Below are 26,173 nucleotides of genomic sequence, written 5' to 3' on the forward strand. Positions count from 1 at the left end.
GCGCCATCCGCACTTGAACAGGCCGATGGGGCGCTGCACTACAGCGCCAATCCTTCCATGTGCCACGTCTTCTAAGAGCGCAAGATCAGCCATTACGCGTCATTACGCATTGTGACGGCATCATGGCATTTTATTACCGTCCATTTGATTGCATCTGACAAGCAACAGCTGTGTTTTGAGGATGAATTGCGTAACATGTCAATATTATCGCAGAACATATTTCACTTTTCTTTTTGAAAATGTGTTAATTTGTATTTAGCGGCCCTCCAAGCAGCAGCGCCCGCAGCCCCCGTCGACCATCGCCGATGATTTGACCGGTCCGGCCCGCGTCAAAGTGGACAGTATGTGGCCCCCTACTTAAAATGAGTGTGACACCCCTGGTTTAAAGGATATGGGAGTTTTTTCACTTACATCTCTTCTAAATGTCTGAGAACTTCAGTGGCCTTCAGGTGTCATATGCATTTTAACAAAAAATATCATGATTCACAATGGTTGTTATTAAATGACACACTTATGCACTTGTAACACATTTCTGAATATTAAAATCTATTTCTGCCAAAGGAAATCCCTTTATATATTATGCGCTGGCCCTTTAAGTATCCTACGCTGCTTATATGTCCCCACCTCTTCGAGTGGGCCCTTGAACGCAGGACCTTCACTTGTAATGGAAGTTGTTTTACATGAATGTAAAGTCAGATTCACTGGAAGTATTCAGATGTAAAGTAAGAGTAGCTCGTAGCTGATTTAAAACAACTTGTTTCTTGTTCAACATATCTCATGTTTATTTATTAATGCTGACAGACAGGTATTGTTTGGGAACACATGGCGGCATCAACTACAGAACAGAACCAGGCAGAAAAAGAAATCTGTTATTGGACCTGAGACGCACCCGTGAGGTCGAGTCCCACGCCTTCAGATTAACCCGCTCACGCCGCCCCCGCTCATTGTCGAACAAACCTCCCGCCAATGTCGTCAATGTATTTGAAATCAAGCCAAGAAGTTCGGGGGTTGGAGTACAACAGAACTAAGCAGATGGAAAATTCACACAAAAAACTATTTGAATAACCGCTTGTAGTGCTTTTGTTTCGTCATTTTTAACCCTCCCGCCCACAGTTTCTCAAAATCACGTCAGCACGAGCTGATACTACTAACGGTTGAAGTGTTTAAAGACTGGTTGCCAATGGTTACGGGACAGAATGTGCCAGTTGTCGGGGTCAAACTTGTGCAAGTGCAAGAAAGTACAACGGTCCGTTTGCGTCTGGCGTTACTCGCCGACATGCGCTGAGGTCTGACAAGTGTCGAGCTTTGGTGACCTGGGTGGGCGAGCGCCCCCCCCACCCTCAACTATTATCCTTAACCCTTAAGCAAGGCACTAAACCCTCTCACCTCCGCGCAGAGGAGCTCGGGAGGCCACCGGTCGGGAAGCGTATGAAGTGGAAAGAAAGGCGTCACTCTGGATCAATGTTTAAATGGTGTGGTGCTACAATCTGTCTGTCCAACATGGCGGGTTGTCCTTATCGTGCTCACTGGCAAACGCTTTTTAAACACTCGTTTTTTTTCAGGCGGGCGTAAGCGAGGGGAGGACTTGGTGGGTAACCATGGTGACAGTCAGCTACAGCTAGCGCAAGTCGGAAGGCTTCGTGAAGGCAAAAGCAGCGCGTTAACTAATGACAGCGAGTCCTAACAAGGCAAAGTGAGCGCTTCCTATTTTCACATGTTCTACCTAAAGTGACCTGACCTGGTGATAAAAACAGCAAATGCACAGCTCACATTTGGTTTAGACATAAGAGATGAAAATGTAATAAAAAAATACTTCAGAAGGGAAAATCCACAAAGTGACTTATGGCTGATTTTGATTCCTCAAAAAGAAACAGCTCTCAAAGCCCCTTTGCTTCCGTCTAACAGGACTACATTGTAAATATACTGCATGTGTCGGGACTAATACTTGTTATTCAACCTTTGTACTACTCGACCCCCCCTTGTCTAACTCGTATCAGTACCTCATTGGTGTCCTAAAATCAGGAAATTAGTCAGCGATTTTTTTGCACTCCCTGGTTCCCTCATCTCATCTCAAAGTCAAATTTCTTTTTCAATCTGTTGTAAACACAAATTGAAGAGATAATTTTGTTTTAAAGAGTCAAAGTCAATATACCACAGTTTTGTGATTTTTACGTGTGTTAAAAACTTGTTTGCTAACAAGTTGCTAAAGAGGCGAGGAGTTGGATTCTAGCGTTAGCTTCTCCCTTCTGCCGATTGCATTCACGCTAAAAACCCTGGAAGTGGTGTTCCCCTGTGAAAAGTTCATAAAGATAATGAAAGATTCTCGTTAGCTTTTTCTGGAGGGAACCAGTCATGAGTCACTGAAAATCACTGATACCTTCCTGTGGGTCAGAGGTGAAGGTCGGGAGCAAATACCTTCAAAAAGACAAAAACTGTTTCTGAGAACAACTATTATCGATTTGGAAGTACAACATTAGTTTTGAACGTTTTTATCGAGCGACTTAAATGCGAGAGGGATATTTGTGAGTGCTTTTCTATGTTTGCAAAATGAAAAACAATGAAAATATTACTTTTAATATTTTATAATAAGAGCAAGACTAGAGTCTACAGCCACAGCAGTGGCTCTATCAAGGCGGTGCTTTGAGGCTCGATGCTAATGTCGACGTGCTAACATGCTCACAGTGACAACGTTAGCATGCCAGTGTTTAGCACGCATTTACCTTGGTTTTGGGTGTGTTAGCATGCTAACGTTTGCTAATCATCTCTAAATACAATTAAGATGGGAATATTAAACTTGTAAACCAAAGTATTTGACAAATTGAAAGAAGAAATTGTTTGACCAGACGATGGTGCAGGAGGAAAATCACTCATTGTAACCTCATTCTGTAGAAACCAGGCAAAAGAAAATCTGGTTTCAGTCTGCATTTGTTATTGGCGGAACTGAATAGTCTAATCAAACTGTTTTCTGATTGTTTTCCATTAATACAACCTAATCGGAGCTTGCCAGCAAGCTGTATTATCTCCCTAAAGACATACACAAACTCACAATAATCCCCATAGTGGACGAGCAGCAGAACGTCCGTTCCAAAACACCGTCTTCCTCAGCACCGTTTTGCCATCCACACGCAAATATGAGCCTCATATTTGGAAACGCAGTATGAGCAAAGTCATCACCAACTACTGAGTAGTAGTCAAAGTAGAATATTTAAAGATATAGTCATATTGGATAAACAGAGCTGTTCTGTATGGATTAATGCCTTCTATTTCCACAGACAAATTATGACAATCCTGCATCAGCTAATTGGACCCAAATACATTTGAAATACATTTTGTGACCCAAAGTAAAGAAATTGTTTAAATAGCAATACCATTTGTATGTGTCTTGGACTTTTTGAACTTCTAGCGGTCTTTGAGTTCAGGAGAGAATGATTTGACCTTTAACGACCACAGCAACACTTTAGAATTCAACCCATATTTGGAATTTGTCAGGCATATATTACTAATTTAAGTTCATAATACTGGCGCTGGGACCCTCTTCACGTTATACAGAACGTGGGGCGTGTTTACCTGCACGCAGCTTTCTGAAAAACACTGAAGATCTAGTTTAGTGAAAATTCCTTAGAGGCGAAACCATCCAGTTGATTATAAAAGACCAATACTGATCAATATATCAATAACAAATAGAGTTGGCTAGGGATTAGTGGGCTACAACAGCACACATGGATTGATACAAGACTTAAAAAGCTAAGTAGGTAACTTGAAATTGAGTTTTCAAAACTCACCTCTTCATGTCTAGCTCTCAATAATAATTTCAAATATCAGTGAAGCGTCTTTGATTACCCTGAAAAGCGCTCAATAAATACCATTTATTATTAAGCGATTACTGCCTGACTGATAATGAAACTGGCCGATAAGGAAGCAAAGAAAACCATCATAAATACAATCGGTTTCATTAGAAGTTAAAAAGATAATTTTGAAATGCGACCACTGCTGAATGTTGAAACCTGAATACCACTGAATGTGTTGCACTTCTTTAAACCTCGCGCCCTGGGCTTTTGGGGGGGGGGACTTGTAAACCCTAATTCTTTCTTTTTCCACAAGTTTAACATTTAGCAAAAGTTATTTATTTCATTTGCTTATTTGTATTTTAATGACATGAAGAGGAGAAATAAGGCCAACTAGATTCAGACATAGATGTCAGAGTAAAACTAAACTAAACTAAAAATAAAAATGTAATGTAATGATTAGTAACTCAATCAATTGCTTTACAAAAATGAAATGAAACTACCGTGGCTTTCCTTTGCTTCCGTAGCAGTCAATATCATGTTTTAACTTTTAACTGATGAGGAGAAGGAGATGGATCCTAGATGCCAAAAAATGTGTAAACTAGAGAGCACAAACTACTTCACTTCAATGTCTCAGCACATGTATTGGCCAACATTCTCTAATAACCAAATTAACAGAAATACTTGTATCCAGTTATGTATATTAGAAAGGAATACTGATTTATGGTGAACTCTATAACATCGATACCGTGATAGTATAAGTTTTGGCACTCTGGCTACACCGACTGGTGTTCACCTCTACTGAAGACATTTCGCTGTTGAGCGGTTTCGCCTCCAGGAAACGATGGAAGAACTGATAAAGTGACCTCTGGAGATGCTGTCCTTCCTTTCCGCTGATAAGTGAATATTCAATCTCTTATGACGCCCCGGCTCATGAAGCTATGAGGGGACTGCGACTGGAAGCTGTACGCTAAACAGCCTCAGAATACGAACATATTCACATATTCAAACCCCCCCCCCCCCAAAAAAAAAAAAACCTGGATAAGATTTTTTAAATCCCTGCAACAACTCAGGTGTCTGGTACGCGAGCGCGTCGACAGAGCGCTGGCGTGCATGTGAAGCCACAGGTACTGTAGTTCCAGCCTGATCTCCGAAACCTGTTCGTAAAAATGTATACGAAAATCTTGAAGATACCAATTCGTAGTGATACATACTAAATAAATACGGACTAACCCTAACTGATGACGTCACCCTATTCAAAGTGAGCGGGGACCTGCACTCCGTTAATACATTTTGTGAAGTCTAACGATGTAAAATAAACGTGTTATGATTGCATTTTTAACGAGAAATCAATGTTAAATTGTAAGAATAGAATACTAACACTAACCCCCTCAAAAAATCCAACATGGCGGAGAGACGTTCACTCAAGGGGCGTGGTTAACCACCGCCAGTAAGTATGTATTGTTACGAATTTCTATGTCAAATATTTCGTATACATTTTTACGAACAGGTTTTGGAGATCACGTTGGTTGAAACGCCAGCCGGTAAACACCACTAGAAGCTCGCGTTGGACTATTCACACCCTGTTTGCCCTTCGCCTCCATAGAAAAGAGACCAACCGGCGCCGCCCCGGCTGGTCGCGTCCACGGAATTGCTTTCACCCTTTTGAACACTTTTAAATACACGTGTAGAAGATATACAAACGGTTCGCCACCACAGCTGAGACCTGGAGAGCCCCCACCGGAGGAAAAGAGAAGGCCAGGCCGGCACCTTTGTTGTTACTAATCAGAAATTTGTCGGCCATCTTCTATCGTAGTTTTTATTACTTAACTATCCGCAGGTGGTGGTTATTTCCATTCAAAGTTGTTGTTGTTGTAACTGGCGAGGCTCCACGTCACAGTTTGTCTTTCAAAGACGGCGGTGGCCGTTTCTCCGTGTTCGTTCTTTGTTTTGTGCGATCAATCCCTCGCCACAAAAAAACAAAAAAAACACATTTGTCCACAAAGAAACGGTTTCGGCGATCTGCTTAGTTTAAAAGTAGCACGACAACAATCAAATAACCTCCGTCGGCTGCTGATCCGCTGCGGTCCTGCGCGTCTGTGACCTCCGTCACTCTATAAAAGCACTTTGTGGCAAGCCTGTTCAATTAAAGCGCTTTCGGGAAATGGGTTTGGATCCGGTGAAGGTGGTCTTATTTGAAGAGAGGAGAAGCGGACCGTCCGATATGTGAAAGCACGGATTGTTGAATGTGGTTTTTCTGGGAAGACACACGGGGAGCATTCTGGGAATCACAGAGGGGGGAGCGTCCAAGGAACGGCTGACGGAGCACCGGCAGGTGTCAGGTGAACGGGTGCTTCTTTCCATCCTGATCCTCTGCTTTAAAATAGTCTTTCCTGCTAGTCCCGCCCCCTCACGCCCCCTCACGCCCCCCTGCTACCTGTCCGTGCAGCGAATGGTTGATTGGAATAGAAGTGACGGCCCGGGTCAGAATGAAGGTAGAGCTCCTCTCTCCTGGTCACAGACAGGAGGTAGGACGTGGCTGCGGTCTAGGAGGGGGTGGGGGTCTTCAGGGCGTCCACTTTGGTCTCCAGGTCGGAAATCTGTGAAAAAAGCAACAGAGCCGTAAAAACATCAACGCTTCGAGTTGAATTTCACAAAAGCACCGACTGGATGAACAGGCTCTTGTTTGCTAAAGGGGATAAACGATGCATCTGCAAATGTAGTTCTTTTATTAACTACAGATAATCCACAGGAGTGAAAATGGGGCCTTTTGTTAATTAAAATGTAAAAGCAAACAGTATTGTTTTCTGAGGGAGGAGCAGACAGGAAACGGTTTTACTGACCTTTTCCTGTAAATTGTCTGCCTCCTCTTTGTGTGTCACCTCGCTCTCTTCTTGAGCCCGACGCTGAGCCGTCTCCTTCTTCAGGAACTCGATCTCCCTACGACACACACACACACACACACACACACACACACACACACACAGCCCATTAAAGCATTGTGTTCTTTTGTGTTCTCGGTGTCCTTGGGTGCATCTCTGCTTCCTTACTTCTGCTGGTACTCTTTAATCAGTCGCTTGGCCTTGCTGTACTTCCTCTCCAGGGTCTGGTACTGACCCTGGGTTTCCTTCAGGTGTTCGTCCACCGCCTGCAGGCACAAAATCACACAACCTTCAATCTATACCTTTTAGGGGGAAATTATATCACATCTTAGCTGTTGTGAGATGCATGTACTGGTAAAATATATTATAACATTGGTTTGTGCTAAAGCCGTGTCTCAAGTGTCGTGTATTTGACCCTGATGTGCAAAGAGCAGCATGATACAAAATGTTAGTTTGCAGCTGTGTCCTGACAACAACAAAGGACTTCTGTTCATGGCCTTGGTTCATATCTTATTCGGTACGAAAGTTCCGGATCCACATCTTTTACTTTATGTCAATTAATTATGATTTGCACCGGCCACTGAGGAGGATCTTGTGTGTGTGTGCTACCCTCAGCTTCACCTGGGTTCTTATCTCAACCTGCTTTGTAGCTTCTCGTAACTGGCACGGAGAATGTCCTTCACATGTGTATAAAAACTCAGCGTTTTTACTGCTCGGAGACGCCATTACACCGAGCGCTGAGATACGTGCTGCTGTGTTTGACCTCCTGCTTGCAAGCAATAGTTAGAGCCAGATATCTGCGGAGAATTGCTCATGTAATCTTTTTATCTTCTAAATAAATGTTAACTTTTTGACTTTAATTGATCAACGTGCTGCGATTCTTCTCATCAACCAACTCGGGGGGATTGGAGATCCTGACACTGTCAAACTTTCTTTTTAAAAGAAGTTCATTGGGTGTCTTGCTGGCACAAAAATTCTAAAAATGGCCATATTATTATATATTATTTAATATTTTCCACTCTAACAGACTTCAATATTTTACCCGACTTCAGCCCGACCATAGTGAACATGTCGGAAGTGTAACCCTTTACGTGCTAGTCTGTTAAGATACAACTCTTATTTTTACAAAAAAAAAAGCTTTTGTACGGTAAATAAGAAGGAACTTTTTATTCTTATTTTCACAGTCTGGAATAATTCAATGAAAAGCAGCTACATTGATTCTGACGTGTTGCATAAAACACGGCAGTGCTCCATAATACCTCCAATATAAAACCAGGGAAATATGTACCTGCGGTAAATAGTGAAAAATATAGATTAGATGGCTTGGATTCAGATTGAATAATAGAATGCAGGGTTTTATTATGGACCTTTTTGTTTGTAAGGACTGAGTGTTCTTTTGGCTACACCGCATATTTATATATTCATTATAGGTGTTTTAGTTCTAGGTGTTTAACTTCCAATCAGCAATTCGTGCCATTCACATCAACGGGCAAAATAATGTGAAACCTCACATATCCCAAGTGATGGGGCACCATGGCGACGGACAGCTTCCTCGTGTCCGCTCTGCCTTGAATTACCTTACACAGCGACTGCGCCTCCATCCAGTAGCCCTCTAGCTTTTCCATCCTCTCTTTGCTGTCCCGGATGTTTTGCTCCAACTGAGCGCGCTCCATCCGCCAGCGCAACTTATCCTGCTCCGCGTGAGCCAGCTGGAGGCAGAGGGGTGTGAATGTGGGAGGAGGAGGAGGAGGAGGTGGTGCGAGGGAGGCAGAGCCAGCGTTAAACAAGACGAGGTACCGGTGTGGTGCTAGATTAGCTGGATGTGTCACTGTATTTTGTGTCTGCGTGGAGGCTGAACATTCTCACCTTCCTCTTCAGCAGCTGGATCTCCGCCTGTGTTACTGCGTGTTTAATCTGGAGCTGCGGAATGAAAAGAAACGCATGATACATCCAGCTTGGGAGTCAAATAATGAAATGCCGCATCGAAACCATCAACGCCGCCCGCACCTCTTTGAATTTGTGGGCCAGCTTCTCGGGGTCCAGCTCCACGGGAGACAGCGTGTCCTGGTTCTCGGCCAGGTCGAAGACCTCAATGGAGTTGGGAAACACCGGACTCATCTCTTCCTCCTCGTCGGTCGCATATTCCCCCGTCTGCAGGAAAGATGACAAGAAACGCATTATGGCCGTCGATTTGTCGCCATGAGTGTAAAAGTGGTTTGTTACGGGGATAATGCTGCTTCGGGCCCCTTAGAGGTGCTGCCTGGCACATTTCGTTACCTTTGGATTTCTAATCCTTTATGTGTCTCTGGTGAGACATTCAATTGACTTCAGAATCAGGCCTGAAATGTGCAGCATGTGTGCAATGGTTGGCTGTGAGCCCCCCTCCCCCACCACCCTCTCCCCAGTCATGGGTTTAATCCCAGTGGACGACCGGACCTTCGCCCCCACTCCCCTCTACTCGCCCCCAGTGTTTTGGAGAGTCGTCCCGCTGAAGTGTCCAAACCTCTCTGACCACAAGGTGGAGAAGTTGGACTGGGTTTGAAAAGTGCCCGGCCACATGGTGGCACACAGACGGACATTTTGTCACAAACACACACACACACTTCAGCCCCTCTTGACTTCCTGCAGCTAACGAAGGCGTCGGCTGCAGATGTTCCAAGTCGTCGGCCTGAGAGCATCACCTCCTCGTCGTCGTCCATGTACTGCTTGTATCTCTGCTCCATCATCTCCCGCTGCCACTTCTCTTGCTCCAGGGTCTGCTGGATCAGCTGAGCCACCTCGCTCTGCTCCCCAGGCTTCTCCCGACCAATCACGAAGCTGGGAGTCGAAAGAAAAGTCAATATTCCACACGTAAAGTCCACGACAAAGCATCTACAAAAAAGCACTACAAATTAAAAATCAGCACCCGCTAAAAACAAAGTGTGTGTGCAGGACGGGCGGCGGCGCAGAGAGTGTGTGTCACACCTGACGGTGCCGCTGGTGTTGCGGAGGACGGAGGCAGCGAGGCTCTGAGTGACGCCGACCAGGCTGGTCCCGTCAACCTCCACGATGAGGTCGTTCACCAGGATCCTGCACACAGACACAAGGGAGCACATGTGGGGGGGGGGGGGGGGGGGTCAGGAAGTCTCTTTTTCAACTTTAAACACGCGAGGGGAAATACGCCGTTACTGCTTTATAAAATGATTATTAGCTTTTTATGTAATGCATTCCATATATTATATCATTTTGTCTTATTTTAACAAGAGACACACATTTCAGCCTTACGCTGCATTTCTTGTACAAAACTACGATACATCATGCATATTGTTATTAATACATTGTAACAAAAGGATAACTAGCAGTGGAGATTTGTGACTTCTGGCACTTTTTGAGCCTCGTTCGATGTTGGGGCAGCGATGTTAGGAGAGAATATGCGAGGGTCTGCTATGAGGGGCCCACGTACTACCAACACCGGCATGGTCTCGCCATAATGCCCTCATGTCACGTTTAACCACAAAAATACATCTTGTGTACAATGCGTGTCAATCCACGGATAAAAAAAACGAAGGCACTATTTATAGTTTTTTGGTGTTTTTTCTGCGTGAGACGTGTGGACGAGGACGGGTGGAGGACGGGTGGAGGACGGGTGGAGAGGGTACCTGCCGTCTCTCTGTGCAGCTCCTCCGTCGGTGACCGTCTTCACAAAGATCCCCAGTTTCTCCAGACCCATATCAGCTCCTGCACCCATGCCAATGATACTGATCCCCAGACCCTCGCTGTCTGGAGACGCACACACACACGCACACACACGCACACACACACACACACACACACACACACACACACACACACACACACACACACACATTAGGTCACGTTAACATGTTCATCTCCCTCCTCTTCTTCACTCAATGCTCTAAAACTCACACATGGCTCTGCAGCCTTCACGGAGGGTTGCCGGTTCCAATCCATTACCTTCAGAATGACCAGCGGCTAATTGGGCTAATCGGCGCTGAGTGTAATCCCATGAGGGGATGAGGGTTGTTGGCGGGACAGCGAGCGTCCACCAGCTCCCCGTCGGTTACATGAGAGGCTTGACTGGGTGACTCCCGATGGTCGTAAGGCCGTGTGGGTGTGTGTGTGTGTGCGCGCGTGCGTGTGTGTGTTTATGTACCTTTCTCCAGCTCCACAGGAAACAGGTCCAACTTCTCCACCCGTTTCTCCAGCTCGTACTCGGCCGAGGCCGCCATGGGGTCGACGTCGTCGTTGCGCCGATCGTAGTCTTCGTTGGAGTAGGTGGTGAACACCTGCGCCGAAGGGTGAAAAGGTGAAAGGTCAGAGGGGCTCTTTACTGCAGTTCAATTCTGCTGCACAACAAATGTAGTTAATAAAAAAAACATTGATTAGCTATAATCACTTGGTCCCAGAACATAAAGAAATCAATTGGTGCAGCTTTATTTGTTTTCATCCTCTTTCTATTCTAATGTTGTACTTTATTTTCTACATTGAGGATGAATATCCAGGTGCCTGATCCATGCGCTGTGCGTGCTGAAGACGTACGCTTGATTCCCACCCATCATGAGCAGAGACCAACACTGTCTACGTTGTCCTCACCGGACCACATGCGGACTCATGTCGCACCGTCCTCAGGAAGAGGCACACATGGGGGGGACATGCAGTGTGACTCGTCTCCCACTTTGTCCCACCTCCATTCCCATCCCTTCTGTAAGCTCTATCACGCCCCTCCCCCTCTTTGGAAGGTCAGCCGCATCGGTCTCCCGGGTGGCCATCTCCGTGATCACATGGCTTTGGTTTCCTTGGCAACCACAGGCTTACCCAGTGTGAGTTTGGCACTGATCTGTCTCTGTCTCTCTGTCCCTGTCTGGCAGATATGCTAATGTATGTTAGACGACATACAGAAAGAGTCAAAGGACTTTCTGTGTAGGACGTGCTGGTTACAGAGTCCCTTGAATTAGAGGACTGAGGCGCGCGCACACACACACACACACACACACACACACTCTGACACAAACAGGGTCAGAGGGCGTGATTGTTCAACTGTTTCCTGTAGTCGCGTTCCCTTCCTGTTGAGTAACTTTAAAGCTGTGTTGGTGCGTTTCTGTGAGGCTCGACAGACTTCCCCGTACGCACAATCACTACTCTGCCACTGACACAAGAGCGCACAATGAAATCACAGACGACAAGCAGAACAACAACAACAAACAACAACAACAAACACTCCCCACTGAAACGACTAGTGCAGTAAAACCATAAAATCATTGCACTGCCCCTTTAAAGTCTGATCTGCTGTGGTCATGTGACCAAGAAGATCCATATGTAGACTTGATCCACCATCAGAATATCAGCATTTACACACTGAATTATAAAGTCTTGGACTTTCATTTGATTATAATTGTATGTGGTGCTGGTGGTGGTTTAACGGTGTGGAGGTGTATTTTCTTGGCACACTTTGGTCTTCCCATCTTCTGATGGCTCCTTCCAGCAGCATAACGCACCATGTCACGTAACTTCTCAAACTGGTTTCTTGAGCAGAATGAGTTCCCTGTTCTCCAGTGGCCTCCACAGTCTCCACCTCTCAACCCACTACAGCACCTTTGGGACGTGGTGGAGATGTGCATCACAGACCACTGCGTGATGTTATCATGTTGAGACTTGTCGGCATCTAGAGAACCCATTTTCATTCATCCATGCCAGATTCACGCTGCACGGATGTCCCGAAGGTCGGACACCATCCGCACCGAGAGTTTCAATTTAGAAATTTGACTTCATCTGAAGAGCGAATGAAACCGCAAACTGTTTTGTTAAATTGCTCAAGTTATTTCTCAGGCAAAGAGTCTTTTAGATCGAATTCTCAAAATGTGACAATTAGCTGCATTGCTTCATCATACAATGATAAAAACAACTTTCTCCTGTAGACTGAAGGAAACTGTTGCGGGCCTTTTTTATCACTACGCGGGTGTACGGTGATCATTTTAGGACATCCTCAGGTCTCAGACTCGATTGTCAGACTCGAGAAGGCGTCAGACTCAGAAAAACCTCTGTCATCCTCACACAAAACTCCGTCAAACCAAACGGCGTCATTCTTCCTCAGTCAGACAAAAGCTTGTCAGAAATAAACTTGTCAGAGCTAGATGAGGGAGCTGTTGACTAGCTTCCTGAATTAGCTAAAGTATCAATTAATCTTAACTGGTACAGCAAGAAAACTTACAAAATAGTTATTTTCCACGTTTAGTCCTGCGTTCGCCATGGACACAACAAACAAACAAACTGCTGAAGCATCATAACACGTCATCAACACGCGCGATATTAAACAGCTGCTCATTAGATGTGATTTAGCTGACGCGTTTATCCAAACCGACTTACAATAAGTTTGGAGTTACTTACGACAATAAGTCGCTTGGAGGATGCGGGCATCGATCCCGCTACCTCTCGCATGCTAAGCGAGCGCTCTACCATCTGAGCTAATCCCCCACTGCTGCAACCCGTAATAGTACCTATAAAAAAAGCAGTGTTAGAAAATAAAGTAAGACATTTTTATGAACATTTAAAATGAATGCATCCACTTGTCACTAACCTAAGTTTGCTAGCTAGTCAGACTTAACAAACTAGCAGAAGGTCTATGATAGTACACAACATATGTTTCGTTTGAATCGTTTCCTTCATGGCAGCGGTTCCCAAACTCCCAATTTGAAATATGAAAATCGTTCACGGCCCACCCAAACCTTTAATCACAACTCTGATCAAAACATAATGATTAAATGACCTTAAGAATTTAACCAAAATCAAACATCCGCGAGCAAAAGTCCGTCTCGCGAGGTATTTGCTCGCTTGCGAAACGTGAACTTCGTTGCTCGCGAGGAGAATCTCTGCTCGCGCTCGAAGGAGTTTTCTACGCGCTCGCTGTTGTTCTTTTTGACAGTGAGGTGGAGACGGTGCTTTCAGGGTCCGATCGATGCGTCGAGGTGCGTCCGCTCCCGCCGCCCCCCTCGCCATCCACGCCTTAAATTTTCGGCTGCTTTTGTCTGAGATCTGAGGATGTCCTAAAATGATCACCGTACACCTGCGTGGTGATGAAAAAGGCCCACAACCGAAATAAACGCAGTCCTTCTCTTCTCCTTTTGATGATTTCCATCAGGAACCGGTGCGTCCCTAAACTCCGTCAAAGGATGATCAACTGGCTATTCGGCGCGCACACACACACACGCACACACACACACCCCAGGGGTCCGTTTCAAGTAGGAGGTTTAACAAACTCGGAGTCAAACCCTAAACTCTGAGTTGATTTACCCTGAGCTGTTTAGAATTGGTTCAATCAACTCGGAGTAGGTTGACGCAGAGTTGAGCGCGTGCAGCGCCACAGTATGAAGGCAGCACGAATGGAGCCATGATACCACGATTCACCATGGCAACCACCACAAACAATATATTCACCCCCTATTGAGCTGCAAATACTAATGCAAGCGTACGACGATTATGAACCCGTAATTAGAAAGAAAAGCAACACCGATACTGCAGCAAAAGATTAGACTATGTTCCAATATAGTGTTGTCAGTTAACATTTAATGTTCACACTAATCATAATCCATACGTTTCACTAATTCCCAGTTTTTACACTGTTCGTTAGAATGCACTACACACAGGCTTGAAATGCACTTATTTGCTCATATTTAATCACAACAATATTGCTGGTAAAAACTGGTACAATGGTATTGAACCTATAATGTGTTTTATTCACGAACTCCTCTTTAATGGCTTCACTGGTTCGTGTCCAGGGAACAAAAATGTTTAAAAGACGTTTCAGAGCGACGCACACGTTTCTCACGGCTCTGCATACAGCAGCTTTACTAATATTCTAATGCTGTAAAGGAAACTGACGTTTGCAGAAAAGGTAATTCTACACAAGAATGTGTTTGTATGTGACAACATGTCCACGATGAGTGACGTTACTTGTGAGGACGGGTGAGGTCATGTACATATTTGATCGACTGTGAAGAAAAATGATACCGTTTAAACAAGTAGACATCTGGAAATGACAATATACCTAATCAGGCCTCAATATTCTCTCCCAACGTGTTTAACACCCTGCGAAGTAAAAGCGCTTCTTCATCAACAGGACTGTCCAGAAAAGTACGCGCCATGTTCCACAAAACACTTCGGTCTTTAACGTAACATCTTATTTTGTTCATATGTGGAAACTGCGCTTAAATCCGCCTGATACAGAGTACTTGAATGAATGAGGAAATGAAAGCCGCTGTGTGATTGGCTGGGCTGCTGTCAGAGGGAGGAGACTGTGAAGGAAACTCCAGGTTTATTGAAGAAAACTGCTCCCGACCAGGTTAGAATCACAGGCTCAGTTACCATGGTGACCGACCCTGAGCTTTAGTTACCTCCCTTTGTGAAACGGACAAGACATCCCTCACCTCATGGTTAACAAACTCTGTTTCCACTAAACCCGCTTCTTCAAACGGACCCCTGGTGTGACGCCTTCCACACAAAGCTCCACTTTGTAGTTCCTATCAATCAGCTTCCCCTGCCCTCGTATATTTTTCTGTGTGTGTGTGTGTGTGTGTGTGTGTGTGTGTGTGTGTGTGAGAGACAGAGAGAGTACACGTGCGTTTTCAAGGAAAACAAACACACCCAGCAACATTCCAGCAGCTTTTTTTCGCCTACGCACAGAGGCGGCCTTGTGCAGCACTCGGCCCGGTCCAGTGTGTGTGTGAGCAGCACCGCCCGGCTGTCATTGATCCTTTATCACCCTTTAGCCACATGTTTGAGCTTCTTAAAAGTGTCAACATCCCACAGTGTTTCTCTTGCGTGTGTGCCCTCGTGATGTCAACGACAATCACCAACCAGCTTAGAAATTGTGTAACAGCGGCCAACGTGTCCAGGCAGGGAGTCTCATGCTCCCTCCTTCTCCTTTCACTTCATATTCTGCCATTCCGAGTCCATGCTGCATGCTGCTACCGTTTTGAAGTCATGTGACCGTTACAATAATCTGTATTCCATGTGACTGTCGAATACAATATATTGAGAGAATAGCAGAATAAAAACGTATTGAAACTCTGCGTCTGTGTATTTCATTCCTGTGCGTTACAAAGTGGCTTGTCTCATGTACAGGGAACCTCTTTGAACAAATAAATGAAGGTAATGATTATGCTGCATTCACACAAAAGACCAGACATCATTTCAGCAGAGAAGAGGAGGCCGGTAAAATGAAGTAACACCAGCAGACAACAGCGGCTGCGGTAATGGTAGGCGTCCAAAAGTTAAAATATGTATTGTCTATATCTATATATTATATCAACCACAAAATGTACCACTGAGTGTCCCTCGCACGGGAGAAGTATGCCTAAGTAGGCGAAATAATACTGTATTTTATAGCTACACGCATTACGAAATCAGTAAAGTTATTCAATTTCTTATTATTTTATCACCATAGCAACATATAATCATGTGAGTTGTCCGTCTGCTATCGGCCGTCTACCTGAATCCACATGGATGCGGCGTCACTACTAGTTGATTTCTCTTTCCCACTTCTGTTGCTGTTATTCTAAATAGACATATATGAATATACAACATTACCAACCGGCCAAGGCTCAGTATTTTTTTTGCTCCATGACAGAGTTAATATACAGCATGAGTTATTATTTTCAGGCTTTTGTACATTACCTTGCTTTTGAGGAAGTGTAAGGAGTTCTCTTCATCTCCGAGGAGAATGTGACAGTGTTTTGTTGTATAGTGTGATGAACACTTTCATCAACACTTTCAACAGCGATTAGAAACCACATGACTGCCACAGTGGGGATGCTTTGCGTTTCTGAATCAGAGAACACTTTTATCGCTAGGCAGCTAAGGCTAACAGTTGCCACGGTAGTAAACGGCACCGCCTCAAGCTACCAGTCGACTTTCAGCCGCACTGTTGCCAAAGAGGTCAGTGGTTAAAATGTCCAAGGAAATGTTAAGAATTCCTTCCTGACTGAGAAATAACACCTGTTCCTCCTTATGATCTTCTGCCGCCTGCATACGTGGACATTGAGAAATATTACACAGGACAGTTGGTATCTTGTCATTATACAATAAAGTTAGAGAGAAGGACAGGTAAATATCTTTAGTGAGGATGTGCATGTGTGCAGCTATCTGCAATACCGTGGAAGCTAAAGAGAAGAGATTAAGAGAGAAAGGAAATGATTGAAAAGAGGCACCGACTTCCTCCTCCGTTAACATCACCACAGTATTTCCTGCTGACTCTAGCTTAAACTTTGTGCATGTGCGCTTGTGTGTTCTCATAGGCGTAGGTCTTGATTTCACACAATGCTTTTTCTGTGCTTGAGTGCTCGTCCCCCCCCCTCCTCCCCAGCTTCACTGCAGCGGTCAGCTGGTCGAGGTCTTTGCGTCAGAATGAAGTCGTCTCGTTGACGCCACACTTCCTCAGAGAGACGACGATAATGCAGCGAGGTAATGAATAAGATGCTTTGATATCGAACGCACGGCGAATTGAACATGCTGTTTCTTCAGCAGGTTTCTCCATGGACTGATGGAGATATCTCCCCCAAAGAATAAATCTGAATATTTATCAGCTTTTCACCAGTGGTCAGCTGGTCGATAAAGGGCCATTGGGCCTCCGTGAGCGCCTCTCCTTGACCAACCCCCCAAAAAATATATATTTGTGTGTTATAGATATCAAATGTACCCAATTATATTTGTAAAACCTTTTATCTGCCCAAAATAGATGCTTTTTCTGCACGTCCTGTCTGCCTGTCTTGGCAGCGCTGGGGCCACGCAAAAATGGCCCACAGGAGGCGGGTCTATAAAGCAGTCTGGCCAATTGCTGATTAAAGATATAAATGTGTGACATACAATTTAGCGAATCAGCTATTGGACGTCTCAGACCACCCTTTGAGACTATTTACGTTATGTTAAGTCCGGCAAAACCTCACTCACTGTGATTGGCCCAGTGCTGAACTGAATCTTCCTATTTGGTGGCGGGGGTTCCTCTTCCTCAGGGAGACCCGGGATCTCGGAGCAGCTGGTCTCCGGCTGATAGGGCTCCTCATCTTCCTCATCGTCCTCGTCGTCTAGCTGGCTGCCCCCAGAGTCCTCCTCCCCGAGTCCGCTGTACGCGCTGATATCCACCAGGTCGCCCTCCGAGTAATCCTCTTTCCTTGAGCCATCCTCATCGTTATCCTCCTCCTCGCCCCTCCTCTCAGAGTCCCCTCCTTTCTCCTCCTCCTCTGAAGAGGGAGAAGACCCCGGAGGTTCTTTTTCCCCGTTTTCCAACGAGGCGTGGACCTCCGCCTGCACCAGCCTGGCACCGGCCTCAGAACCCCCGGTGGAGCCGTCTCGCTCCGGGGCGGCCACCGTACTTGAGCCCCTGGCTTCAGTGGCTGTCGGCCGGTGCTCCGACTCTGGCTTGATTCCCGAAGAAGAGGAGGACGATGACGAGTAAGAAGAGTTGGGGAGATTGTCTCCTGACTGTATGAAGCCTTTCTTCTCCTCGCTGGCCATCTCTTCCCCTATGCTCCTCTCTAGAGTCTCTCCTGGTTGTTCCTCTGCCTGAGTGCTCACAGCCGACATCTCCTCGTCGTCCTCGTTACCTACAGGGAGCATTTTCCCCTAAAAGAGACACAAGGAGAAAAAATCCTGTTTTTCCTCCAACAAGCTTTCTGTTTCTACCAAAATTTGTGATGTTCTTTTATTTCCAAATCGAGAAAAGTCTTCTCACCTTCTTTCCGGTAGCCTCCGTTCTGGCTGGAGGTTTGGGCTTGGGCGGTAGGGCGGGGCCTGACCGACGCTGGGGGAGGGCGACATTGTTTTGCGGGTCGGTCTTCTCAAATACCGCACTGAGCTGGCTCACGGTGGGGCTGACGGCGTCTCCAGGCCCAACTGAAGCTGCGGCAGCGGTAAGAGCCGGCGCCGGGAGAGGAGCCGGGAGAGGAGCCGGGGGGTCGTCCAGTCGGTCCAAAGCCTCAGTGGAACCGTTGAAGCGAGCCACGACATCGAGGCGGCTGTCCTGGAAGCCCGATGCGCGCTCTTTCTTCAGCAAGATCCGGTTGGTGGCGGCCTGCTTCTCCTGGAGGAGGCACCAGTCAGTCACGGCCTTGAGTCAGAATGAGAATAAACAAGAAGGTACCGCAGACGTCCTTCCTACCTGTAGAGTCCGCTGTTCGAAGATCCTCCTGGTCTCCTGGAGTTTGGAGAAGCCCCCACCGTCTCCGCCGGGTTTGGAGTCAAAGCGGTTGACCCTCTCGGACACCGTGGCCCCGAGCTTGAGCAGGGCGCTGTGGTCGACGTTCTCATTGAGGCTGGACGCCCTCGGCAGGGACAGTTTCACCGACTGCTCGACACCTGGCGGTGACGAGGGAGGTAATTCAGATCGAAAGATTGTGACGAGCAAAAGGGTAAAGGAAGAGGGAAAACATTCCAGTTTCACACCACATTGGTCGCATTGGGTTTCGGGGCAGTGATAATGTATTAATCTTCCACATTGCAGCAGTTACGTTGGTTGTCCGAGTAGAATCAATACCGATAGAAATGATTGCGAAAAATACAAGAACAAAACCCAAATAGTTTCTCTGTTGTCTATTTTGATTTAATTTCTTCTAAATGGCACACAGTATCACAATCACACATGTAAAATTAGGTTTGAATTTGGTGTTGTTTTTGTTCCTCTCTGTCTATATGTGGATCTGTGGAAATGATTACTGAACAAAGGAATATTGGTTAATTCAAGACGTTATTTTTCTTATCTACGACTCTCGTTGAAGTTACACCAAAATGATTTCAGAGACAGTCTGGTGCGGACAGCTAACTTTAGCTACTTAAGATAGCGTTAGCTAGCTAGTCCTAATAGTGCGCTCCATGGCTGCAAAGTGCCAAAAAACACTGACAGGTTTCCACTGGTGGATCAATGTAGACGACGCAGCATTGTTCTTGTAAATCAAAGGTCCCTTTGGAAACGCTGCTTTAAAATCCCCAAACATGAGCAGAGCAAATAATGCACTAACTTTTAGCCTCAGAAGGTTACAAAGCAGTTAGAAGCTAGTCAGCCGGGCATGCTAATATGCATGCTAACATTTTTTGAAAGGCTAAAAAAAAGGGTATCTAAACTAACTCTACAAAATATTGTTCTCATTACGGCCACTTATACAGTGCTTCAACATGACAACATGCCTTGCCTCAATTGCTGATGTTTTTAGACAACTGAATTGTGTGTTGGTTGGTATGATCAGTGAACACTCATTTCCAAACATCGCTCCACCAACTCCACCCAACTCCACCCAACTCCCGCCTGACCACCGGTCGATCAGCCTATCATTGGAACACCTGCGTGTAGGTCTTTGAAAAAGCCTGAATTGGGTTCAAATTGGAGATTAGGAGTTATAATGTAAATTGTGGGTGACCAACTAGTAACATAATAATGAAAATAACTAGTGGACGTCATTGAGTTGTCCTCACAACGTCCATTAAAGACCATGACCAAACGAGTTACCGATCATTTTGTCTCCGTCCTCCTCGTCGCCAGGCGACTGCATCTGCATGAACATGTTCTTGATGCGGTGAACATTGGAACCGTATTTCCGTCCCCTCCCGGTCGGCCGAGGCAGAGGGGCGGGTTTGTGGGCGGGGCCAGCGCCTCCATTTGCGGCGTTGTTGAGGTGGTCGGTGGCCTTCTTGAGCGCCGCCAGGCCCGCCTCGTAGGCGTTGCGGTGGGGCGAGGGACTCCGCAGGTTCGCGCTCCCGCTGCCGGCGTTGCCCCCCGGGGCCGCCGGGGGTTCGGTCTTCATCATGTTTGGTAGATCAGATGCCAGCCGGGGAACAGCAGGTCAGCAGGGACGGGGACGGCAGCATCGTGGAGCTGTTTGACCTCCTGCATCACACAGATCACATCCGGTTCAATGACATGTTATCAATCATAACGGATGCCCAAGATGGAAGAGAACGAATGAAATTGAACATCAACTTCTACTCTAAAGATATTCAAATTGAAAACTAGTGAATTATGCTCTTTTTGCTTGATGAAAACAACGTCTATCAATCAATTAAATAAATTATTCACATTCCAGTCAAGAAGAACATTATCAGCATTCAAAATTGATACGCAGTTTGTTTCGGAGCTGTTTTTGAACCATCAAATTGAAATTGCGGTTCACGGTCCGCACCTCAAACTAGTAGGTTTACCTGACATGAAGGTTTCTACTTCTTAACCCTTCTTCAGAACATCTTAATCGACACACAATTAAATGATTTCCTCAACAAATCGCTGAGTTGATTTTATTGACAGAGCTGTGAAATGAAGCGCACATGAGCACCACTTTAAATTTAAATCCATAAGAGATGCTCATAACTTTATTGTAAATACTGCAAATACTGAAATACACAAGACGTATTGACTCAAAACAATAGTAATAAATCAAGACCAAAACAACCGACTAGTTGACTGAGACCAATCAAGTTTCACTTATTTGTTCTGGAGTAACTTTCTCAACACTCAGCTTTCATCATCAGCGTTATCTTGGATTTTGGCTCTCAACTGCTAATTTCCATTACAACCCTACCAAAAGATGAAGATCACATTGTGCGGCACCACAGGAAGAGTAAAACGCCGTGTCTCTGCCTCAAGTTTGATCCTTTTCATTCAAGTGCCCCAATCACAATTTTCATCAATAACCTCCGAGAATCGCCGGAAAATGACCAATCCGACAGAGTTGTCGATGATGACATCGCTGTTCATTTCATAACACCCACAAGGCGCTCCGGGAGCTGTCAAAATAATCCAATTAAAACGCTGACGCACTGTGACCTCGCCTCACGTGTCGTGTGTGTGTGTGTCTTCTTCAATGTTGCTTCTGCAAATGCCAAACTTACTTTGTGACAAAGTCAGCGCGGGAAGACAGAAGCCCCGACCCCCCCGTAACCCCCCCGACCCCCCCTCCGACGCTCCCCAGGTATCAAGCTGCCTTCTCATGATCACAATCCCATTAGGCGGCTGACTGCTTTTGCCTTCTGCTTCACAGTGAAGTGGGATGTTTTCATCGGGCTTTGATTCTCGTTCTGCGTCTTGCAATGACGAAGTATAAAGAAACGTAAAAACCGGGTATGGATATTAACTCATTGAGACCATAATCGGCAGGTTGTAATCAATGTCTGTATGAAGGGCTTAAGAAAAATGCTTATTTCATCAAGATACTGTTAAAGAAATGTCTGCCCCCCCCCCCCCCCCCGGGAGCAAGCCCGTCCCCCTGGTGTGAGACTTGATACTGGCCTGTAACGCTAACAACGTTACCGCCGGCAAAATACCTCTGCTGATTAAATCCACGGTCATCTGCGCGTCCACGCAGGTCGATCAACACGGCCATTTGGAAATCATATCCGCCGAATGTGTTTTACGGATGTCTTTGACTGCAGAATACCAAGTTGGTTTTTCAGGGGTTTTACAGTCCAGTGAAGTACTTGAATTGTCTTAACTTAGTACATAACGCTGGATTATTTGATAAATAATAAGCACATTTCAATTGATTGATTTTTTAAGTCAAATCTTGATCGTCAATACAACCAGTAATATTTATCTGTCTGTTTTTTTTTACCAGTACTACAAAGGTTCAGTTAATGAAGTAGACAGTCTACGATGCGATATTTCAGGGTATCATAAGCTAAAAAATGCAAGCGCAGGACCGTGCAAAACAATAACGTCTCCCCCGGTGTTTTGTCCTGTAGACCAAAGTTGATGATGTTCCTCGCCTTGAGGAGCCCTTTCTGGGCAGGTGTCCTCCTCGTGGCCCCAGGACAAAGCTCTGAACGAGCGCGTTATGAAACGGATACTTTCCACATTACGAAACATCAATGGCTTTTGCAACTCAGGTGATTACTTTATCCAATGTGGACTGAGCGTCCTTCTTTCTTTCATTTTTCCTGTGGGTTTTGTGTGAAAATTCACACCCAGAGTGTGAGGTTTCTGATACCGACATCGTTGCAATAACACAGCCTGATTCAACAATCAGTGAAGGTACAACTGACACGATGTGCGGTAGTCTGCTCGTGTTCCGTCTTGCCTTGAACTTTGTTTCTCTGAGTCTGAACAAGCCAAAAACTAGAGTCTAATTTTCCAACTATGTTAAACCAAAGACACCCAAATGAGGGGCCCCCGCATCACAGCTTTGTATGATGTCATCACTAATTGATGTCGTGTTGAGTTCCTCATCATCAAAGCATAATAAAGAGGTTCAGATCTGTGGTTGCGTCGGCGTAAGAGCCAGTGCAGACATTACAAGCTTTAAAACAACCTTTAGCTGGAGCTAATTTACCACGATTTTACACCGTTGGTCACCGCGGTAACGGCAGTGCAGAGCAGCTGCCACTAGCGGACTAGCACAACAGATAGCTTAGCTCACGTGCACAACCATGCACGATACGTGAGCAGAGAGAAGCCCTGATGGAAGCAAGAGAGCGAGGGGCACCTCATTCCAACATGCAGTGAACTTCAACCAAAGTTTCCTTGCATCCTTTTCCATGGCAACGCTCTCACGGACTGGATACAAACACAGGCGGCGTTGTTACGGAACAAAACCGTTCATAGGTCAAATGTAAATGAAATGAAGCAAAGCGTTGTTGAAAGTGTGCTGACGGGGCAACCGGGGGAAGTTAGGTAGGACCCGGTTATGTTCCTGCCTGCATGGGGCCCACATGGACCCCTGATGACACCGCTGACCACAAAGGGACCAAAACACACACAGGAGGTCCTGTGACACTGTCTTGCTGAATAGTAAATTCTCACACACTGATCATGCGATCTTATAAGAAAGGCAAATGTCTGTGAAGCAAAGAACTCTTTCAGACGCCTCTAGACACACACACAGACACACACGGAGCTGATAGTGCTCTGGGCCTTATTTCCGTCCTCCTCTTCTGACGTGCATAAACCTGACATGCACCACAGAAACAAGCTAAATCGGCCTCCATCTGACCACATTGAACCGGCGGATCCGACCGCCAACCCAGCGCTGGAATTAAAAACCCGAAGCAGACGTCGGTCCATCAAATAACGTTGTGCACCTCGGTTCTGTTTTGTAACCAGATTAGAACGAGGTGCATTTAGGGAGAGCTGCCTTCCTCCCCCTCCTCCTCCTCCTCCTACGAATGGCACATACACACAGTCTCAATCAGGCCAACACAATCTAAAACAACACCATCACTGCCTGCACCAATAACCATATGGAGGTACACGGCTATTGACCTGTAATATCTTGACGTGCAAACAGCCCCTCCCTTCACTAAATACGGGCTACACACGCGCGCACCGCCTCTGCGCGTGCAGACGCTGTGAGACGTGTTCGGGTGGTTCGTCCGGCATCGACGACCTTCATCCCGTCCTGGAGCTGCGCGTGCACGCCTGCGGGTGTGATGATGGTCATAATGGTCCCGATTGAGACGCGAACTCGCGTCCGCCGCTGTGGGATTCTCCGCGCGGACGCGTAATGTGCCCGCGCGTTCAGACGAGAGTCCCCAAGTCTGCGTGCACCATCTCCCCGGCTGTGTGTGTGTGTGCGTGTGCGCGCAGCGTCACACAGAAGCCACATTGAGGCTCCTACAATGAATCCCGTCTACTCGAACAACGGGTTCTGGGAGACACACGCACGCACGCGCGCACCGTGCGCGCTGCCGCTGGCTGAAGAGAGGCTTTGTTGGCGCACTCACGACATACGCCGCTATCGCCGGACTCCGAGCAAAAAAACGCCATGTCTTTATCGTTGCGTGGCTTTTGGAGCGCGACATGTTCCGTAAGCACGCGGACGACGCGTCTCCCGCGAGAGCAGCCGGACGCCGTGAATCCGGCGTGCAGGTCACACAAAGAGGGACGGTCACCGGGAGGTTTACGGTTAGAACGTAAGCTGGCGTTCGTTGTTCGCGTGTCGCCCCGCTGTTCCCCTTCCGTTCGCATACACCTTACCAGGGGGCGACCCGCGGCTGGGTTCCTGTCCAACTTGAACTAAAAAGGCTCTGATGAGTCACTCGTGCAGCCGAAATGTCCGCAGGACCTCCGGGTGTCCAAACCGTCCCCGTTTCGCATCCTGCAGCGAGGTTCGCCTCGACGCTCGAGCCCGAGAAACTAAAACAGCGGGATCGGCGAGGGAGTTCGGTCGCGGCGTCGTTTGGGGAAAAGAGCCGAAGGAGGCGGGCGCGTTCCGGATGTGTTTCGGTCCCGCTGCGGGGGGTCGTCCCGGGGGAAGGAGCCCTCGGGCTCGCGTCTGTGCGGTAACGTGTCACCGGCCTGCTCGGTGTCTCCTCTGTCTGCGGCTCTGCGTCGCTTCCTCCCCGCAGCCTCTCGCCTTTCACTGCTTTTTATTTATTCATTAGTATTTTCTTCATTGTTTTTTTTTTAACGCGGGGACCTGAGATTCCGCGCGCCGGCATCCATACCTCGTGTTCCGGTGTGTCCGAAGCAGCGGCCCGTTATGATCCGTGGCCGAAACAGTCCATTGTCCTGCTGCTGATTCCTCCTGCGAGACAACAGACCGAGTGCCAGGCTCTCTGCTGCTCCTCCCTCTCTCCCTCCCTCCCCCTCCCATCCTTCTCCTCCATCCCTCTCTCGCTCCTCTGCTGCTCTTCTGCGTCCCTCCTTCCTCCTCCTCCTCCTCCTTCCACTTTACACCCTCTCACCTTTACCTTTGTCCCATCCTATTTTTTTAATTTGACTTCCTTATTTATAGCCCCCCGTCTACCCTCATACCCTTTCACCCCCCATCAGGTGAATCATAAGTAGTCTCCCCCTCAATAGATGAAGATCAACATCTTGTTTTTTACTCTCCTTATGTAACACCTTTTCCACTTCCTCGCGCTTTCAGCTGTGTGGGGTAGTCTCTTTTGTGTGTGTGTGTGTGTGTGTGTGTGTGTGTTTGCGTGTAGCTGGCAGACTTCTTTTATAAAAACCCTTCTGCAGAACTTGGACTGTGAACGCAGCATTTCAGTCACAACGTGGCGACTCGGCGCCCCCTATCGGCCAGCTCAGGTACCACTAGAGCCCATCAGAGTACTGCTGGTACTGCAGGTGTTACTCTGGTTGACTGGTGCTGCTGTGGAGGGAGAAGTAAAATAATGTGCTAGAGGGTTGAGAGTACTTCGTCACAATACAACGCATTTTCAAGTAAAAGGTGCGACAATATATACAATAAATACTTTTAGTTAGTATTAAATGTAATAAGTAAGCAAAACATTGTTCCCTGTGAACGACATCCTGTATTATATCAAATGTGGCTTTATTGAATAGTTGTTTCCGACGCACTAATGTGCAGACAACAGCTCACTGTTGCTGTACAGTTGTCACTACGTTGTGTGCGGTTGTGTAGTTTAGTCCAGTGGTACGTACAGGCCTCCAGGAGGCCCATGGATGAGGATAATAAAAATATAATTACATGAATTGTTCCTAATCGCACACCTCCTCTTTGTACTTTTAATACACACTGCATCTGCCCTTTAACCCGCCATGTGTATGTATTGGAACTTGCTACTTCC

At 46.5% G+C, this 26,173-nt stretch overlaps 1 protein-coding gene and 1 non-coding gene across 3 annotated transcripts; both read right to left on the bottom strand.

The window, feature by feature from the left end:
• Positions 1-757: 757 nt before the first annotated feature.
• Positions 758-25,317, bottom strand: LOC120827457 (neurabin-2). Of its 2 annotated transcripts, none has more exons than XM_040190346.2 (15): positions 25,082-25,317; positions 20,157-20,534; positions 18,816-19,012; positions 18,390-18,737; positions 17,609-18,280; positions 10,821-10,953; positions 10,306-10,426; positions 9,632-9,736; positions 9,349-9,484; positions 8,675-8,818; positions 8,534-8,587; positions 8,245-8,376; positions 6,836-6,933; positions 6,629-6,725; positions 758-6,385 (listed from the first exon to the last, which is right to left on the bottom strand). In XM_040190346.2, exons 2-15 carry the CDS (start codon positions 20,452-20,454, stop codon positions 6,332-6,334), a joined length of 2,589 nt encoding a protein of 862 aa, XP_040046280.2. In that variant the 5' UTR covers positions 20,455-20,534; positions 25,082-25,317; the 3' UTR covers positions 758-6,331. The 2 variants fall into 2 exon arrangements, with proteins under 2 accessions (XP_040046280.2, XP_040046281.2); XM_040190347.2 differs by having other exon boundaries at positions 24,612-25,196.
• trnaa-agc (transfer RNA alanine (anticodon AGC)) lies at positions 13,066-13,138 on the bottom strand. The gene has a single exon. It is a non-coding gene; the product is annotated as a tRNA-Ala (tRNA).
• Positions 25,318-26,173: the final 856 nt, after the last annotated feature.

The sequence above is a fragment of the Gasterosteus aculeatus genome, chromosome 11 (genome assembly GCF_964276395.1).
Source record: "Gasterosteus aculeatus chromosome 11, fGasAcu3.hap1.1, whole genome shotgun sequence".
Classification (NCBI taxonomy): Eukaryota; Metazoa; Chordata; class Actinopteri; order Perciformes; family Gasterosteidae; genus Gasterosteus; species Gasterosteus aculeatus.

Coding starts and splice junctions, on each gene's coding strand:
- LOC120827457 (XM_040190346.2), bottom strand. CDS start 20,454: ATGATGAAGACCGAACCCCCGGCGGCCCCGGGGGGCAACGCCGGCAGC. Junction 9,485..9,631: donor AACACCAGCGGCACCGTCAG/GTGTGACACACA, acceptor TTCGACTCCCAG/CTTCGTGATTGGTCGGGAGA. Junction 6,386..6,628: donor CAGACAATTTACAGGAAAAG/GTCAGTAAAACC, acceptor CTTTTTTCACAG/ATTTCCGACCTGGAGACCAA.